The following is a 21,490-nucleotide window of genomic DNA, read 5'->3' as shown; positions in this document are numbered from 1 at the left end:
ACTTAACTTTAGCTTTTGCCCCTTTTATGCATACAATGCCTTGTTTTGGCATTGTATGCCATGCTTGTTGTTGCTCTTCTAGAAAAATAATCCTTTCAGGGTTGCCTATTGAAATACTGTACACCTCCAGTACAGAAACATTGTTTATGAGTTTGCGTGTCAGGTAGACCATTGATTGACAGTTGATTCTGCCAATTACGTCACACCCACCTCTGCTGTTGATAACGCTAGCCAAGTTAGCACACACACATACACACACGCACAGTGGGCCAGTGACTTTGGTGTAGGGGTGTAACAATGCATCGATCCTAAGGAGAAAATTCAACTGCATCGATTTGAAAATGTTAGAATCGATTATCGCAATTTTAATGTGTACACAGTGTTATGTTATTCTCATGTCCGTTACAGCCAACACAACGACATACGCTACTGCATCAACGTTATGATTAACAAAGCAAGGAATTTGTTTTGTTGCATTAACGTTATATTGCTATCGATAAATCTAGGTGTTCTAAAATCTATTGCTATTGGTAAGACTAGAATAAGTTAACTTAATGTTACTGTCTTGGGAAAGTCTCGCATAGAGCAATGGCGGACTTTCCGGAAGTGAAAAAGCAAATGAAAGCTTCCGATTGGTCATTTCCTTTCTTTCCCTTGAAACCAGTCACGTCACTCTACTGTGATTGGACCGTTGGCTTGAGTGCAATGTGGGACTTGTAGTTTTTGAACGATTAACAGCGGAGAGAAAAAAGCACGACTGAGGTTGTAATCTTCACTCGCGCACTGTGCGAGTAATTGATTTATCACTAAAGTGCTATCTGTTGCAGCTGCACTGTTTTCCATGAAAATACCATATTTGGGCTTCCGGTATGAGAACGGAAGAGTAGCACCCATGCGGTGAGGCTCCTGGTCAAAAGAGCGAAAAACGGAGAAATAAGGACCCGAAAAGTGATTAAAAATGAAGATGCAAACGAGAAGGAAGGAGGAGAAAACAAATATGAAGGAAAGAGAAATGGAGAACTCACAGGAAGAGGAGAGTTCGATGGAGCAGAACCCCAGAGGCGAGACCGAGAAGGAGCAGGCGGAGGAAGGGGGAGTCTCGGCTGAGACAGACAAGGAAATGCCAGGATGGGCCGTGCTCATGCAGGCCGGGATATTGGCGACCATGAAATTGAACTCGGACACGATGCAGGCGAACATGAAACTGAACTCGGACACGATAAGAAATGATATTGGGAAGTTACGGGAGGAATTGAGGAAGGAACAGGAGGACTTCAGAGGTGAAATGAATACAGAACTCAAAAGGGTGGATGAGAAGATGGCGGAACAGGACAGTAACGTAACGGAGGTACAGACTAGAACGGCGCAGATGGAGGAATGGAGCACAGAGATACACGAGGTGTTAACGTGTGCGATTCAAAAGCAGAACAGATGGAGACAAAGATATCGGACATGGAGGGGAGGTCACAGAGAAATAACATCAGAATATGGGGATTGAAAGAAGGAGTCGAAGGGGAATCGGTGATCCGTGTGGACCAAAAAGATAGAAATCGAGGGGAAAAGACTATCGTTTGATCACGATTACTCGACAGCGGTAGCAATAACACGCAGGTCCTACGCGGGACTGAAGATAATTCTGAAAGAAAACGGAATGAAATTCCAGTCACCCATGACCTCGCTAAGGATCCACTGGAAGGAAGGGACGGTGACATACGCGACGGCACGGGAGGCGGCGGAGGAGATGAGGCGACGGGGGATGCAGATGGCGGAGGACGGAGAGGGAAGGAGACAGGAGGGCCAGACGCGGAGCCTGCAGCAGAGATTGGAGGGGGCACGCAGATGGACCAGAGTGGGAGATCGAGGCCCGGGAGAGGAGGGAGGAGAGAGGAGAAGGCCGAGGTGAGACGTGACAGACCGAAGGCGGAGACGGACGAGGAGGCCAGAGACGGAGAAGGAGGGGAGAGGAGGCGGGAGGATACGAACGGATGAGTACACGCACAAGAGATTGAAAAACTATCCAAATAGAGACAAAATATAGAAACTGAAATAACATATACATAAACACACATTCCCAGGTAGAGGCAGGATATAGGAACGAACATAACGTATACATGAACACATAATACACAGGCAGACGGAGGAAATAAATGGAAATATAATTAGGTATGATAGACGGAACACAGAACATATTGAAACAAGTACATAGACACACGCTGAGAGTAACACAGTTGGAAGGGATTAAGGGGATAAATGGACATCACATAGAAAATAGAGAGGAGGAAAATAAAATAAAAAGGGGTACACAGAAGACACCACACACGGGTTTGGGAGGAAAGAGGGACATTGGAACATACGAGCCGCATTGAGGGGGACCTAGGAAATGGGGGTCTTTCAGAATGAAGGACAGAACGCTTTTGACCAGGAGCACGACAGCAGTAAAAACAGTAAGAATGCTGGACAAATATGACGAGCGGTTGGGGGCAAAGGTTTCAAACCCCCAAGCCGTCAGGAGGAGGCCTCTCACTAGGAGAGCAATTACTCCTCACCCACCAGCAGGGGACAGGGGGGGACACAGGGAACCCCCGAACGCCTTGGGAGCACTTTATGTAAAGTTTATGTTTTTTATTTATGTTAATCATTATATGTATTTGGTGAAGAGAGCGGAGGCTACAACCGGAGGGGGGAATGAATGTGACATGGGGGGGACTGACAGACGAAAGAAGAAGAAAGATGACAATGGTTAAAGGTATAAAAATGATGTCGTTAAACGTTAATGGAATGAATAATGCGATAAAGAGGGGCAAAGTGATGTTGAAATGTAAAAAAAGTGAGATGGAAGTGATTTTTCTGCAGGAGACACATTTGGTAGCACAGGATCATGAGAAACTGAAGAGATTTGGATATGAAAATGCATACTATAGTTCCTTTAAACGGAACCTGAGGAGAGGAGTAATCACGTTAATCAAAAACAGTCAAATTTGAATTGATCAAGGAAGTAAGAGACAAGGAGGGACGGTTTGTTCTGGTGAAGGGGAAAATGGAGGGCCAAATGGTTACGTTAGTGAATGTTTATGCACCCCCAGAGAGTGAGAGGGATTTATATGAGACCATTTTTTATATGATAGTGATGGAACTAGAAGGGCTATTGATATGCGCGGGAGATTTTAATGTAGTACTGAATCACGACCTAGACACCACGAGTACTAGAAAAGGACGGGCACCAATCAGTAGATATATGAATATTCAGATGACGGAAATGGGAATTACAGATGTTTGGAGGGGGATGCACGCCATGGACAGGGAATACACACATTACTCACACCCGCACGTGACATATGCGAGAATAGACTACTTTTTGATGACGACGGGGGACAGTTACAGGGTACGGGAGAGCAGAATAGGAGTAGCGGACATATCGGATCACAGTGCCATATATCTGACAGTAGATCTAGAAGGGAGACGGAGGAACACGATCTGGAGACTAAATGTAGGAATATTAAATAACAAGGGGGTGGTGAGTCAGATCAAGGAGGAGATAGCCAGATATAAGGAAGAAAATGACAACGGGGCGGTAGATCCGAACATTCTATGGGACACACTGAAGGTGGTGATAAGGGGGAAATTGATGGAGAAGACAGCAATGCTGAAGAAGGCCAGAACGGAGACATATCACAATCTGATAGGGAAGCTGAAGAAGCTAGAGGGGAGACACCAGATATCAAAAGAACAGGAAACGCTCGGAGAAATCAAAGAAGTAAAGGCCAGGATAAATAGGGAATTATTGACGGAAATAGAAAAGAAAGCGAGGTTCATGAAACAAACGTACTATGAAGGGGGACCAAAAGCGACCAGACTGTTGGCTAGGAGAATTAGGACGCAACAGAAGTTGAACACGATACACACAATAAGGGATACAAAGACTAATGAAATATTGAGAGACCCAGCTGAAATAGAGAGGACATTTAGAGAATACTATGAGAAACTATACACACAGCCAAAAGCAGCGGGAGAAGAGGAAATAGAAGCATATCTGGAGAAGCTAGAGTTACCATCGATAGGGAAAGAACAGAATGAAGAATTAAATAAAATAATTACGGAACAAGAACTGGAAGAGGCAATTAGTAGAGCTAAAAACAACAAGTCTCCGGGGAGCGACGGATTCCCATCGGAATTCTACAAGACAGGCGTTCAGACACACGATGGAAGAGGGAAAAATGCCCCCCTCGTGGAAGGAAGCCATAATCACCACGATACCGAAGGAAGGGAAGGATAGGGAATTATGTAGTAGTTTCAGACCTGTGTCCATACTCAACGTGGATTACAAGATGTATACATCGATAATATCAAAGAGATTTGAGACGTTTATGCCAGACATTATAGATGAAGATCAAACTGGATTTATTAAAGGGAGACAGACACAGGACAACGTGAGAAAGACATTACACATAGTAGAGGAGATACAAAAACAAGGGGGTAGCGCGGTACTGATTAGCCTAGATGCAGAAAAAGCATTCGACAGTGTGAGCTGGACATTTTTATATAAAACATTGATGAGGTTCGGACTGAACGGGAGGGCGATGAAGATGATCAAGGCGCTATATCAAGAACCGACAGCGAGGGTTAAGGTGAATGGCAGCTTGACGGATAGAATCAGATTAGAGAGGGCTACCAGACAGGGATGTTGTCTCTCACCGACGCTCTTCGCCGTTTTCATAGAACCACTGGCACAACTGATCAGACAGACCGAGGACATTAAGGGAGTAAGGATAAAGGGAACGGAATATAAACTAGGCCTATTTGCGGACGACGTGATAGTATACATGAGGCAACCAGGCAAGAGCTTCCCGGCACTGATGGATCTACTGAAGGAATATGGCCACTACTCAGGATACAAACTAAACGTGACAAAGACACAGACCTTAGCATGGAACTATACCCCAACGACGGAAATTAGAGAACAGTACGGGATAAGATGGGACATGGACAAGATTAAATACTTAGGGGTGAACATCACAAGAGGGGTGGATAAACTGTTTGAGGCGAACTATACACCGATAAATCAGAACATCAAGAGAGACTTAGAGAGATGGACAGTAATGCCCTTGGACTTCAATTCAAGAATAGAGGTCATTAAAATGAACATACTATCAAGGTTACTGTACCTATTCCAGTCACTACCGATACAAATACCACAGAATCAATTCAGGGAGTGGGACAGACTGATATCGAGGTTCATATGGGCGGGGAGAAGACCACGGGTCAGATATAAAACACTACAACTACCAAAGGAAGAGGGAGGGATGGCAGTACCCAGCCTACAAGATTATTACTATGCAGCACAACTGAGAGCAGTGACGTGCTGGTGTAACGACAGATATGAGGCAAGATGGAAAGACATTGAAAAAGAAGGGGAGGGATACAAGGTACAAGCTCTGGTGGGAGATAGGGAACTGTTCAAAGAAAAAGAGGGACTGTTAGATCCTATCACCAAATGCACCTTGACCATATGGAACAGAGTAGTAAAAACACACAAATTGGAGAAGCAGTCAGGGGTCCTGAGATGGGTAACACATGACAAGAGATTCAAACCAGGGAGGTTAGACCATGGATTCAGAAGGTGGGAGAGGGGGGGGGGGGGGGGCAACAGCGATATGCAAAATGATAGAGAAGGGGGAAATGCAGACACTACAAAAATTAAAGGAGAAATTTGGACTAGAAAACAGGGACCACTTCAGATATCTACAGGTTAGAGACTACTACAACAAAGAAATAAGGGGGGCAAAAGACGAAGAACAGAATGGAATAATAAAGATGATAGTATGGGCATACGAAGGGGGGCAAGGAAGAGTAATATCAGCAATATACCGGGCTATAATGAACAGCAAGGGCCACACGACCGATTACATAAGGGAGAAATGGGAGAGAGAGCTAGAGATAGAATTAACAGGGAAGGAATGGGGGAACATATGTGAGGTGCAACATTCAACAACAGGATCGAGGATATGGAAAGAGTTTGGATGGAAAAACATAATCAGATTCTTTATAACCCCAGAACTGAAGGGAAAATATGCACCAACACAAAGAGCTTGCTGGAGGATGTGTGGGAAGGAGAGGGCAAATCACACGCACATATTCTGGGGATGTCAGAAGCTGAAGGGGTATTGGGAGGAGATAGGGGAGGCAATGATCAGAATATTAGGATACGGATTACCACAAATAGGACTGGTGCTTTACTTAGGAGACCTGACACACGAGGGAATACAAGGGGGGGACAAATATTTAATAAAGATAATGTTGATAGCATCCAGAAAAGCAATAACGAGACTGTGGTACAAGGAAGACCCACCGACAATAGCACAATGGGTAGGAATAGTGGAAGAGATACAGGATATGGAGAGGATAACACACATGCTGAGGTTACAGGAAGAGAAATTTGGGGAAAGATGGGGAAAGTGGGAGGACTATAAGGGGAACGAAAACGACATCACAGAGGAAGAAACAAATGCAACACAAGAGGGAGAAGGGTAAAGGAGGAAAGGTTCAAGGAGGGTCTCTGAACCCATGTCGCACATTTTTGCTTTAGTTAGTATTTTCTATCTATCATTGGGGTAGAACAATTGTTTTATGTTTTTTCAATTTATTATTTATGTCTGTGGAACTTTTGCTTAAGTCGGTATTTTTTATTTCTGTTTTTGGGGATTAAAATCTTTTCTTTATTGTTTATGTCTGTTTAACGGTGTTGTACATTATGTCTATGTATTATGTACCTGGAAGACCGACTGAGATGATAATAATATTCAAAGATGATGTTGTTTGTATGCTTGTAATCCAAAAATGCAAATAAAAATTGAGTTTAAAAAAAAAAAAAAATACCATATTTGGATAAGTTTGACCATTTCTCAAAATCTGAAAATCATAATTTAATAAAACACAGAAAAGGGGACTTCCGGTTTGACTCACGAGCTCCCCGACAGCAAAATGATATAGCCCCGGAAAACATTTATTAACAACACCAGGGTATATATTTAATAGGGATGAAAGAAGGGGCTATCACAAGACGTAGGGCGAACACGATTACAACTGGAAAAGCCGACGGAATGGCAGAGAATGGCGATACAACGGGAGGAAAAGATGGCGACGATGAATCTGAACAAGAAGCCACGCTGTTGAACATCTACAGGGAGCTTAAAGAGTTCAGAAGAGATAATGAGCGTCAATTTCGGGAAATAAAAAATGAGATGAACAAAATGAACGACAGACTTGGTGAGGCGGAGGGGAGAATCGGAGAAAATGAAGATGTGCTTGATGCGGCGACGGTTTTGATCAAGAAGCTAATACAAAGACAGGCCGACACGGAGGCTAAACTGCTCGACCAGGAGGGCAGAGCGAGGAGGGAGAACCTACGAGTATATGGTATCCCAGAGGATAAAGAGGGAAAGGACATACATGGATTTCTAGACGGCCTGTTTAAGGACGCACTCGGCCTGCCTCGTGACATGGACCTTGAATGAATGAATGAATGAAAACTTTATTTAACAGATTGCAGAATGGGTACAATACAGTACGGCTCAATACATACAATTGTTAAGGGGATGCAGACCTGAGAAAGACGTTTGTCTTGTTTCCATCAGGGTCCCCCATTTTCAATTCATATAGACATATATGACATACATGACATACAGATAGTCAGTACTGCTACATCTATACATTTATGACATACCAGATTTGCAAATACAGTACTGTTTGTGATACAGAAGGAGTCAAGAAAAGGGAGTATATACATTTGACGTAGAAACTGTACATTGGAGGTTGGGTGGGGGGGTTGGGTACATTGGGATATTGACAACCATACTGGGTAATTTACATTGGAGGTGGTTGGGGGGGGGGGGGGGGGGCGGGGGGCATACTGTATAAACAAGTAACACTGTACATTGAGGGGGGGGGGGAGGAGACACTGTACAAACAAACACAATTGTACATTGAACTATTGACAAAACCATACTAGGTAAATGACTGTACATTGGAGGGGGTTGGAATGATTGGGTTAGGATATTTACAGGGGCCAGTGTTGAATTGCAGTCTCCCGTAGGTGTCCCTTGAGAGAGGTTTTGAAAGTGGGTAGTGATCCACATTCCTTTACAGCTTTGGGTAGGGCGTTCCACATTGATGTGGCATAATTGCGAAACGTGTTTAGTCCCTTATTTGAGCCGAATCTGGGTTTGACATGATTTGTGGAGCTCCCTCTGGTGTTGTGATCGTGGTATTCACTGACCTTTGGGAAGTATTTTGACATGTACATGGGTACCTTGGTCGTGTAGTGTATCTTGTAGACCAGGCCCATTGCAAGTTGTTGTACTCTGTCGTCTACTCTAAGCCATCCTAGGTTGTCGAAGTGGGCAGGGGTGAGGTGGGTTCTAGGAGTAAGGTCAAGCAGTAGTCTGACCAGTTTGTTTTGAGATGTTTGTAATTTTGTTTTTAGCGCCTTTGAGGTGCTTTGGTACCATGAGGTGCAAGCATAGTCGTAGTACCCCTGAATGAGTGCTCCTGCCAGAGTCTTCAGGGTGTTCTTGTTTACCAGAGAGGAGATCCGGTACAAGAATCGAGTTCGTTGGTTGACTTTTTTTATTACATTGGATGCCATTTTGTCACAGGAGAGATTAGCCTCTAGGATGGACCCCAGGTAGGTAATTTCATCTTTCCTTGTGACAATATTGTCACCCACTGTAACTGAGAAGCCGTCGGTCTTGCTGAGTTTGTTATTTGAACCGAAGAGAATGGACTCTGTTTTGCCCATGTGTAATGATAGTTTGTTATCAGCGAGCCATATGCAGATTCTGCCTAGTTCCGAGCTGAGGGTTTTTTCAACCTGTAACTTGTTCTTGTCAGAGACCAGCAGGGCTGAGTCGTCCGCAAACAGGAACAAGTTGCAGTCACAAGCTGACGACATGTCATTTGCATAAATTAGGAACAGTAGCCCCAAGGCCTACCAGCCCGCAGCTGAAACCACGGTCAATCGTGGTTAAGTTTGGGAGCTACAAAATGAAGGAAGAGATAATACGCCGGACGTGGCAGAAGAAAAACGTCTCATGTGACAATGAACGATCATGATTTCCCCACTGAAATACTGAAGAAACGAGGAGAATATGCCGAGGCCAAGAGAGTGATGAAGGTTTGATTTGATTTGATTTGATATTTTTTATTTTCGTGTCTTACATACAGATGTATGCCCAGCCCATATGGGCTTACAAGACACATAACAATAAGTATATAATAATATACTTTACCAATTTCTTAACAAATGACATAGACCAAGATGGCCATACAAAAAAATACAAGAAAATACAATAAAACGTAATATAACACAAGCTGTACTCAATGTAAATAAACAGAAAAGCAAGGTGAATTCAAATACAATTATATAGGATACAGTGTGTTTTGTCTCAGATGAAGGAGAGGAATCTCAAGTTCCAGACACCGTATCCTGCGAAAATGAGGGTATTTTACGAAAATGGCACCCGCCTGTACCAGAACGCGGCGGAGGCGACGGCGGATATGGCAAGACGTGGCTTCAAGATCACCGTGGTGAACCCTACTGCCGACCCAGATCGAGAGGAGATACTGCGGCTGTCTACCTGGCAGACAGTGGGAAGAAAACGGGGACCGGGAGGCGGCATACAGGCGACGGAGAATGAAGGCCCCGCACAGCAGGGCAATGAACAGCACGGGTACCGGGAGAAACTCCAGGGATTCAGACGGAGGCGGTCAATTAAGATATCGATCAAGAAGCACATGGATACAGATAAGTCGCAGGGGCATCGTCATAGAGTAACAAACATCGCAAAGTGCCAATTTGTATAAAGAAAAAAAATATATCCTGGATAGATAAAAAAGGGATGACGAAATGAACCACAGTCCAATATGGATATGACATAGAAGTTACAATGTACCAATATGTATCTAGGGGATATACAAATGTTAATTGTTGGAAGAGAAAAAACGTCACCATTTTGACAAGTTCAGTTGAATTGATCACACTGTATATAGACTACAGTGTGAGCCATACGTTACATTAGGGTATACAAAATAGTAGGGGCACAGTTTTGGGCAACCTGCCTTGTGCCAAATGCACTCCTCTGTTAGACGAGGGGGACCAAAGTGCACGGGTGAGTATCGATCTCACCCTCGGTACAATTGTTCTATCTGGGGTCATATCGAACGTAGCTTGGGTAAATGTGGGGGGGGGAAATGTATTTATGTTTTTATGTGTTCCTTTTTATTTCATCATATACTATGCTGTTGTATGTATATCATCACAGTCTCAGGTCCTAGATATGGAAATATGGGATATAGCGCCCCAGACATAGAAGCACTACGTGCAGGAGTGCACAGGGGAGATACATTACAAGGGATATGGGGCTGATTAAAATAGTATCGTGGAATATAGACGGATGTCATCATCCCATTAAGAGAAAAAAAATACTGACGTTCTGACTTGAAACAAAAAAAGACGGATATTGCACTAATTCAAGAATCACACCTGAATGAGGAAGAGTCGGCCAAGCTTAAGAGGGATTGGGTGGGACAAATATTCTATAGTACGTTCTCTTCTAGGAAGAGGGGGGTGGCAATATTAGTGAGAAAAAACATAGACATTAAGGTGCACAACAGTTTCTCATGATGAGGGGAGATGGGTTATATTGGATGCTGATTTGGAGGGACAGAGAACTACATTAGCTAATATATATGCGCCCAACGTGTCGTCCTCAGACTTTTTTCATGAAGTATGTGAGGTGATTAGGAAGATAGGGAATAGCAACGTAATCATAGGGGGGGACTTCAACCTGGTTGGAAACACCTTGCTGGACAAGTCATCTCAACCCAGGACCGCTGACAACGCAGGGAGACTTGCGGTCGGTGTACTGGTAGAGGAATTGGGTCTAGTGGATATCTGGAGGGTTCTGAACCCACAGGAAAGAGACTACACGTTTTACTCTCACCCACATGCCTCATACTCTAGAATTGACTATTTCCTGATCTCTAGCGCACTGGTAGAACAAATAGCAGATAGGATAGGGAACATTGTAATATCTGATCATGCTCCGGTTGATTTGGTAATCACATCCATAGAGGAGGGGCAACGGTCTCGGAGATGGCGATTCAATAACCTAATGTTGAATGATGAAGTGTCATGTGCATACATTAGAACTATATTTAAGGAATTCTGGGAACTTAATGAAGGGTCAATAGATGATAGTGGCATAATGTGGGACACATGTAAAGCATACATGAGAGGACGACTCATACAATACAGTGCAATACTAAAAAGGGCAGAGAAACAAAAAATTTCAGCATTGGACGAGGAAATTAAAGCACTCTCGAAACAGCACAGTCAGAGACCAGACCCAGAAACGTCGAGAAATTTGAACAAATCCAAATATGAATTGAACAACATATACCAAAAAAAGGCTGAATATGCTTTATTTAGGACCAACCAAAGATATTATGAACAAGGGGAGAGAGCGGGTAAAATACTAGCAAATCGGGTTAAACAAATGCAAAATCAAAGTATTATATCCTCAATTCGTAATAAGAATGACAAAATTATTACGGACAAAAAGGAAATTAATAATGTTTTCAGGTGCTTTTACCAGGATTTATATACCCCACAGGCGGCGGTGGATCAGGTAAAAATGGACGCGTTCTTCAACAAGATTGAATTACCGTCGTTATCGAAACAACAAGTAAAGTCAATGGAGGGGGAGGTCTCGATAGAGGAAATACATGCGGCAATCAACAGCCTTAAATTAGGTAAAGCACCAGGAGACGATGGGTTTACTCCCGATTTCTACAAACAATTCAGTGATATAATCTCTCCAAGACTATTGAAAGTATATCAAGATTCTGTGAGGATTCGCCTGTCCCTGGACCTTTTTCCTGTGTTTTCCCTGTCTACTCTCCTCTACTCTTCACCAGCCCCCACCCTTGCGATGATTTACTCTCCTCTACTCTTCACCAGCCCCCACCCTTGGACATCCTTGATCCTCTACCTTCACGCACCTGTTGGGAGTTTGCAATCACCTCGGGAGAGTACATAGGTTGCAGACTCCCCTCCAGTCCTTGTCGGGTCGTTCTGTGTTCTGGATTCTGTGTTCTGGATTCTGTATCTGTGTCTGTGTTCTGGACTCTGTATCTGTGTTCATGGAGTTCTGTACGTTACCATCCTGTACGTTACCGTCACCTGCTGCGTCTCCGGCGTGAGACGACGTGCCAGCCATCACCACCTGTCGCTGTTTGCCTGGAGTGGGACACCGTCTTCGCTCTCTAATTCTCTACGGGAGGTTTTCCAGTGTTCCCACTCCAGACGTCAAGCCGGCTCGTCATCGCTCCCGATTCCACGGGAGGAAGGCGTCTCTTCGTGATCCTCGTTCCTGGGGGTGAGGCTCGTCGTCGCTCCCTAGTATTCCACGGGAGGACGGCGTGTGCCCATCCCGTTCCCCTTGGACCCAGGCTCGTCGTCGCTCCCTAGTATTCCACGGGAGGACGGCGTGTTCCCATCCCGGTCCCCTGGGACCCCCTTTGTTCTGCACTGCCCGTCTGCAGCATCCGAAGAGGAGGAGGATCTCCGTGCCAGGCCCCGCTGTCGGGCCCCTGTTCCCGTGCCAGGCCCCCGCCGTCGGGCCCCTGTCCCCGTGCCAGGCCTCCGCCGTCGGGCCCCTGTTCCCGTGCCAGGCCTCCGCCGTCGGGCCCCTGTCCCCGTGCCAGGCCTTTACCGTCTGAACCCTGTCCTCATCCCTGTAAGCAGCTCTGGCCCTCGCCCTGTCCAAGGCCTTAACCCTGTTCTCTGTCCCTGTCTCCAGCCCGCCTCTCCGGGCCTCTGTCCCTGTCCCCCTCTCCAGTGCCCCTGGTCCTGGCCCTGACACTTAGCCCTGGTCCTTAGCCCTGGCCCTTAGCCATAGTCCCTTAGCCTGTTCGCCTCTTAAAGGCACAGTGCCGCATTTTCCATATTTCCTTTACTCTAGTGTTTTTGTGTTCTCCCTTAAAGGGACTGTGCCGCTTTTTGTTATGTAAGAAATAAATGCCCTGTTTTGGCTTACTCTCATACCTGTCTTGTGTTGTGCGATTGGGGTCGGTTACAAACCATAACAGATTCACTGTTAAAAGGGAGCTTGCCCACTAGCCTGAGATCGGCCACTATTACGTTACTACAGAAAAAGGGCAAAGACCCTCAATACTGTGGGAACTATAGGCCTATATCACTGAGCAATTTGGAAGAAAAAGTATTGGCAAAAATACTAGCGAATAGAATAGAAGATGTACTACCAAGTTTGGTACACTCAGACCAAGTGGGTTTTGTGAAGGGGAGAAACTCAGCTGATAATATTCGCAGACTCCTACACATAATGTGGAAGGTTAGGAATGATGTAGAGCCTACAGTGGCCTTCTCATTGGACGCCGAAAAGGCCTTTGATAAGGTGGAATTTGCATTCTTATTTCACACGCTAGAGCGCTTCGGATTTGGACCATCGTTTACTGGATGGGTAAAGCTGTTGTACACAAATCCGATGGCCTCTGTCTTGACTAACAGGATCGTATCCTCGCCCTTTAATCTAGGATGGGGGACGAGGCAAGGCTCTCCGCTTTCTCCCCAAATGTTTGCGCTTTTCCTTGAACCACTTGCTATCGCACTAAGGACTAATCAAGACATCAAAGGGGTAGTAGCGGGACAGGTGGAACATAAACTATTTTTATATGCGGATGATATCTTATTGGTGTCCAGCAATCCCCAAACAGCAGCTGGGGTCATTGGAACTGTTATCGAGTCCTTCTCCGAAATTTCTGGATACACAATCAACTGGAGCAAATCAGAAGCAATGCCTCTCTCTAAGTGCTGTCCCCCTGCTATTAGGAGGGGATGGCAGTACAGGTGGATGCCGTCAGGGTTGATATACCTAGGAATAAAGTTGATCCCAGGTCTGAAAGAGATAGTACAAGCCAATATTGCCTCTATAATCGAACACGTTAGTGCTCTGACCCAGAATTGGGCCAAGATGAATATGTCCCTCCTTGGGAAGATAAACTTAGTAAAAATGATATTGGCTCCCAAATTAAATTATATCCTATATGCTGCCGCTGACTCTCCCGACTCAGTTACTCAAACAGTATGACAAAGTCATTAATGTATATTTGTGGCAAAAGGCCACTATTTGGTCGGGCCAAAATGTATGCAGCAAAGGAAAATGGCGGCTTATCCCTGCCTAAGCTAGACTGGTATCACTATGCGTTCTCGCTCTCCCAGCTCTCCAAATTGAATCACTCGACTGAGGAGGCACCTGCTTGGGTCAAGATAGAGGAGGAGATGGTGTATCCCTCGTCTCTGGAATCCTTCCTGACACAATCAGACAGACCTATACCTCTTAAGAACCCTCTAATGGCGTTTGCCAGGGAAACTTGGAATCAGTCGCACAGGCTGACTGGTGATAGCCCATATCTGACTACAAGAGCCTCTATATGGTATAATAAAAAACTAAAGATTGGTAAGAAATATGGGACGACTGGATTAAAAGGGGGATACATGTACTAGGTGATATAGCCGGGGAAGATGGGGTTTTACCTTTTGAGGATATTAAAGAGGATTTTGGTATAGATAATAAAAACGTCTATAAATTCCTACAGATTAGACATTGTATATAGTCATCAATGGGAGGGCCAAAGTGTGGCCCGATTACTGCAATTCAAGAAATATTTTATAAAGGATGGCGTAGGAAAGGCGGTGCGTCAAGATTCTATGATGTTATAAGAGAATACAATGCACCCAAGTTGGCGGGTCTGAGGCTGAGCTGGGAGAACGATGTACGTGAGGATATTACTGAGGAAATGTGGGAGAAGCTGGTGTCCAAATGGGGTAAATTCTCTCGGGAGGCGCAATCACAACTTATTTTTTACAAAGTGTTGAACAGAAGCTATTGGACGCCTAGTAAACTGGCCAGACTGAAATTAAGGGACAGTGACATCTGCTGGAGATGTGAGAAGGAGACAGGCACTTTACTACACATGCTATGCATGAGAAGGTCCGGAAAATGTGGGATCAAATTGTGATATTCCTAAGTAAGGTTCTGAATGTGAAGATAAATAACGCCCCAATGGCATGTGTTTTGGGTATAGTACCGAAATGGATTAAACTGCCTAAATACCGGGAATGTGGTATAGAATGGCCATGATATCAGGATGTAGAATTCCATTACGACATTGGAAATCACCTGTTGATATTACTTTTAAAGAATGGATGGAACTAATGTTCCGGACAGCATCATATGAAAGGGTGACATATAGAGTCGCAGGAAGAGAGGATATCTTCGCTGAGGTATGGGACAGTTTTCTACACCTGACTGAACGGTCTGGGGACGAATGATTAAGGTGGGGTTTCAGTATTATCAATGATGAAGGTGAAAAATGGGATCTGACCTGATGGTACCTATACTTTATATTGTATTATGTATGTATATGCATTAACGTATATGCATCTTGGTTATATATGCACATATAGTAATGTTTTTTTTTGTAAGTATTTTTTATAATTTCCATGTGTTTTTGGTATGTCTATGTATGGTAAGTCTTTTGTATGTTTTATGTCTATACGAAAAAGAAAAAAAAATCTTGGAATTTGCATATTATGCTGTTGAAAGATATCTTTGAATATTTGTAAGATTTGTGCAAAAATATAAAAAAAAAAAAAAAAAACAGAAAACGATCACCAAGTTACTCTGACACATCTCCATCCAAACTCTTGGAAGAACTCATTGAAATCTCATCTGATACCACCTGGAGAGCTAGTTTCAGAGTGTGGTGCTGAGTACCAAGTATCTCATGATGCAGCAGTTAAGGTGTTGATACCATTCAGCACCACATATCTGTGTGAAGCTGGCTTTTCATCCATGACAGCTCTGAAAACAAAATATAGGGCCAAGTTGAGCCTTGAGGATGACATGCGTGTTGCCTTGTCAAAGATCTCCCCACGTATTGACCGTATTATTAGCCAGCAGCAGCAGACCTCGCATTGAGCTAGAAATGTCCACTGAGTGAACGAGTGCTTATTTTCTGTATTTATTTATATTTTTTCAGAAATGGTAACTTGGTGATCCTTTTCTGTATTTAAAAAAAATACATGATTTTCTGTTTTTGAGAAATGGTCAAATTTATCCAAATATGCTATTTTTATGGAAAAGTGTGCAGCTGCAACAGATAGCACTTTAGTGATCCTTTTCTGTAATTTTATTTAAAGAAATATGCTATTTGATTTACTACTACAAGCAGTGTAATGTCAACAGTACTAAGCCATTTAGACCTGAAACACCTGTTAATAATGCATTATATAGCCTGTATATACACACAAATGTGTTTCCCGGTTTCTTAAATAAACATTATTTTGAAAGCAAGCACTTTTGTCATCATTGTAGCAAAAAAGACAGGACCGGAAAAGTCTTTATCGTATGTAGGGGTGCCCTGGAATATTTTATTGAACACAGGGGTGCCTTGGCAGCAGAAAGGTTGAGAACCCCTGTCCTAGGAGACAGTGTGTTGATGTTAATGATGGGATGTCTGGTTTCCTAGGAGACGGTGTTCAGGTGTTACAGCAGCCTCAGGTTGAGACCAGACAGGTTTACATCCTACCTGACCAGTAACATCGGATTCAGCTGCTACAGACTGCTGACACACACAGGTAACACACACACACACACACACACACGGGTCCCCACACACACACACACACACAGGTAACACACACACAGAGGTAACACACACACACAGGTAACACACACAGGTAACACACACACACAGGTAACACAAGCACACACAATATCTATAATGTGTGTATCTAACAGTTTAATATCTATACTGTGTATCTAACAGTTCTATATCTATACTGTGTATCTAAGGCCATGGTTACACTGGGGTAAAACAGCAACGTAGTATTTTCGAATGATTACGTTTGCATGTCCAAGTTAAAAAGAAACGCCGTTTTGGCAGGAACACGCGTTTTCCTAGTGGCAACGCTGAAAGGGTGTTTTCGTTTTGGAAACTCGCCGAAACTCGCCGACAATGGTGACATGTAATTTGCGCGAGCCGGATACAGAGCCGTTTCTTGCCCAACGCCCATGCGCAGTAGTAAACACCGACGCCAAATTCTCCCCTGGCTGGACCTATACAGGATATCAGCCGCATCCTCCTCAGATTGCCTGTAGCTGCGGCTAAACTAAGATCATGTGTTGTCAAGTTATTGTTATAAGGAACCCAGTCCAAAACTACAACAGTCTGCATTCCCTTAACAATTGTTTGTATTGAGCCGTATTGTATTGTACCCATTCTGCAATCTGTTAAATAACGTTTACATCCATTCATTCTGCTAGCATTAACGTTACTACGCTGCTAGCCACAATGCTATACTGTTATAATGGCATATCCCAATCACGTTAGCACGTAAGCTAACAAAATCGGCGATATTTTTGTGAGATTAAACTCCGCTCTTGGTGGTCAATTGTGTTGATGTTAGTTTTGTTTCATCAACAAATCATCAACAAATGAGGCAGAACACACAGTGAATGTATCCGTTTTGTTTATTGCACACTGAAAAATAAATGCTAAGTTGCTAAATGGCTCATGCGAGGTATTTAAAGATGGTGACTTTGTTGTTTTTTAGCAGGAAGTGTAGTGACGTGTTCAACCTTTTCTGATTGGTTGAAAATGGCCTTCATGTTTGAACTACATCGCCACCTACTGCTTTGGCATTGTACTACATATATATAGTAGACGAGACAAAACGACATCTAACTTAACTCTAACTTGCCTGCCAATATGCAGCGTTCTGAAAAGCGAAATTAAATGAAATGGCCCTAATGTAACCGCAGCCTAACAGTTCTATATCTATACTGTGTATCTAACAGTTCTATATCTATACTGTGTATCTTAACAGTTCTATATCTATACTGTGTATCTAACAGTTCTATATCTATACTGTGTATCTAACAGTTCTATATCTATACTGTGTATCTAACAGTTCTATATCTATACTGTTTATCTAACAGTTCTATATCTATACTGTGTATCTAACAGTTCTATATCTATACTGTGTATCTAACAGTTCTATATCTATACTGTGTATCTAACAGTTCTATATCTATACTGTGTATCTTAACAGTTCTATATCTATACTGTGTATCTAACAGTTCTATATCTATACTGTGTATCTAACAGTTCTATATCTATATATCTATACTGTGTATCTAACAGTTCTATATCTATACTGTGTATCTAACAGTTCTATATCTATACTGTGTATCTAACAGTTCTATATCTATACTGTGTATCTAACAGTTCTATATCTATACTGTGTATCTAACAGTTCTATATCTATGTGTCTCCAGGCAACCAGAGACCCGTCTACATGTTCCACAAAGGCCCCGCTCCCAGGAAGTGACATCATGACCATCAGGACTTCACAGGCCGTGGGGCCTGGCCTCCTTTTCCATGGGAATCACAGTGAACTCTGACCTCAGAGTCGAGGATGCTGATTGGTGGAAACAAACGAGGTGGAGCCACGGGATTGGACGAGGGACCTTGTTCTCTCTCTCTCTCTCTCTCTCTCTCTCTCTCTCTCTCTCTCTCTCTCTCTCTCTCTCTCTCTCTCTCTCTCTCTCTCTCTCTCTCTCTCTCTCTCTCTCTCTCTCTCTCTCTCTCTCTCTCTCTCTCTATGTTTCTATGACAGCAGAGTCCTGATTAGGAGCCAACATGGAGCATATGGAGTCAATATGACCTTTCTGGGACCTTTGAGTCGGGTCAGAAAAGAGACGGCACCCCCCGCCCCCCCCTCCCCAGTCAACCAATAGGGAGATCACCAGTATAAAGGTCCCGTCCACTTGGGAGACCAGAACTGTTCCATTTTCACCTGACTGGCATTGCTTTGAATACCTTTTCTTTTCTTATCTACTATCTTTGGTCAGACGTATAGGAAGGAGACATTCCTCTGAACATCTAAACCCGAGCCGAGACCAACAGCACTGCACTTGAGGAGAGGAGGAGAAGTTACTGTAATTGGCTTCACTGGTTGACGGGAAACAACATGGCGACATGTAAACGACAGATAGGAGCCTAGAATCCACTTCACCAGCACAGACATCACGTCACGCTCAGCACACGGGTGATCACATGTCAACCGTGAGCAGTCTGCTGTAGCATCGTACCATGTCGCTCTACATGAAACAACAACACAATACTATGACGTGATGTCTCCTCTAGTCTCCACAACAGACTTTTTGTTATTTGTCGCTTGCTTTGTTTTGGAGGGTTCTGCTTTGGGTCTCAACTTGTTTTTGCCACAACGCCGCCAGAATGGTTCCAGTTGATGCTGTGTTGTCTTTTGCTCCTCGACTATCAGCTCCAGACGTTCTGGATTCGGACGGCCATGGAATCAAGTAGCCAAGATGGCTGCCTGGGACTTTAGGAGCCAAGATGGCTGCCTGGGACTTTAGGAGCCATGGTGGCGATTCATGTAACCATGACGGATGTAACTAGGAGCCAAAATGGCCTCCAGTCTCCTGTATTTGACTGGAGTCAAAGCAGAGGACAGTGAGAGGAGGAGAGGACAGTGAGAGGAGGAGAGGACAGTGAGAGGAGGAGAGGACAGTGAGCTGAGGAGAGGACAATGAGAGGAGGAGAGGACAGTGAGAGGAGGAGAGGACAGTGAGCTGAGGAGAGGACAATGAGAGGAGGAGAGGACAGTGAGAGGAGGAGAGGACAGTGAGAGGAGGAGAGGACAGTGAGCTGAGGAGAGGACAATGAGAGGAGGAGAGGACAGTGAGAGGAGGAGAGGACAGTGAGAGGAGGAGAGGACAATGAGAGGAGGAGAGGACAATGAGAGGAGGAGAGGACAGTGAGAGGAGGAGAGGACAGTGAGAGGAGGAGAGGACAATGAGAGGAGGAGAGGACAGTGAGAGGAGGAGAGGACAGTGAGAGGAGGAGAGGACAGTGAGAGGAGGAGAGGACAGTGAGAGGAGGAGAGGACAGTGAGAGGCTGAGCTGGTGTAATGGTGCGTTCACACGGTCCTCGACCACTCTACCAAAAATTCTTTCCAAAAATTATTGACACTTTTGGCTTTGATTGTGACTGAAGAGACTCATGAAGCTGCTTCCACCAGAGATGCAGGCCCCATGAACACAGCATCAGACAGACCAGGGCCCTATTCCTCGTACCTGGTTCAACTAAGTCGATCAAAAGTCCCATTATCCAGATTCAATTAACCCGACGTTTGAATCCAGGCTTTCCCTGTTCCTCGAATGCTGATTCAGTCTGGTTAATTCGAACCAGACTTGATGCTCAGGATAATTGCGCGCGGCCGCCTCACCTGAAAAGACAGCAGGTGTCGATCGCAGAAATCCTGATTTTCTAACGGCATTGATTGATTGATTGAAAACTTTATTAACAGATTGCAGAATGGGTACAATACAGTACGGCTCAATAGCCTTGCCAACAAGTTAAATGCATAATCTATAGGCTAATTTTAAGTCCCTCATTACCCCAATCAATCAGATTATATTTCTTTAAATGTGCCTGCTGGCAGTAGGCTTAATGGAATGAATAATCGAATGACATCTGGCTAGCGAAAATAATTAGTTCAACTCTTTCAGAATAAGTAGACAAAAACAAGCCCAAAGAGTATCTAATTGATACAAATTAATAGATACTTATGAGGATATCTGTACTGTATGTGCGGTATCATGTACTATATAAATACATGGTTCCCAAAGTTTTCAAGGCGCGACCCCTGAAATAACGTGTCAGAGAGGCTTGGAGGGAGGCTATACAGTTTCACTATTAATCAGGTTTTAATCTGTTTCGGACATCATCCATACATGCATTGAATTGATTAACTTTTGGTTTATACCAGTGACACCAGTCATGTTAATCACCTTCTTGTTCATCATCAGATAACACTAACAGTGCTTGAACAGATAAATGCATTTTCTCAAATTCATTCATCAAAACGTCAAAGGCTTGCAATTGCTCATTCATTTTCTCAAGTCACGTCCACGTCATCAAATCAAACAGCGCATGTCCTCAAACATTTTAATCCCATTTACCATATCACAATAACATGTGAGTGAATTCAACAATCCACATATTCAGATTCGTTGTAATTCATATCCACAATCCACGCATGAAGACGCTTCAATTTATGAATCCGGGCGCAAATACATCCACAGCCGAGAATATGAAACTAATCAGAGCCAAACGCCCGATAAGTTTCATTCATTAAAAACATCCCCGCGGGATTCACATTTGCAATGCTCCGACGCTATTAAAATAACCACATAGTGTGTATATCACACCTCGCGAGAGCCGTAAAAATGACGTGCATTATTTAGGACAAAGTACATTTATTATCAGAATTTTAGGTATATTATTTTACATTTCAAAAGCCCCCTCTAGAAAAACGAA

At 43.8% G+C, this 21,490-nt stretch overlaps 1 protein-coding gene across 1 annotated transcript in view; it reads left to right on the top strand.

Annotated features, from left to right (window-relative positions):
• The window catches only part of LOC311239511 (7SK snRNA methylphosphate capping enzyme-like), a 74,025-nt gene extending 55,346 nt beyond the window's left edge, over window positions 1-18,679 (top strand). The window contains exons 7-8 of the mRNA XM_084327821.1: window positions 16,609-16,717; window positions 18,420-18,679. Of these exons, the coding sequence (XP_084183947.1) occupies window positions 16,609-16,717; window positions 18,420-18,472 (162 nt within the window). The 3' untranslated portion in view covers window positions 18,473-18,679. The remainder of the gene's footprint in view (window positions 1-16,608; window positions 16,718-18,419) is intronic.
• Window positions 18,680-21,490: the final 2,811 nt, after the last annotated feature.

Source organism: Notolepis coatsorum, assembly GCF_963971535.1.
Source record: "Notolepis coatsorum genome assembly, chromosome: 13".
Lineage (NCBI taxonomy): Eukaryota > Metazoa > Chordata > Actinopteri > Aulopiformes > Paralepididae > Notolepis > Notolepis coatsorum.
The sequence above is the reverse complement of the archived record's forward strand: the minus strand, read 5'-3'. Positions and strand labels throughout refer to the sequence as shown.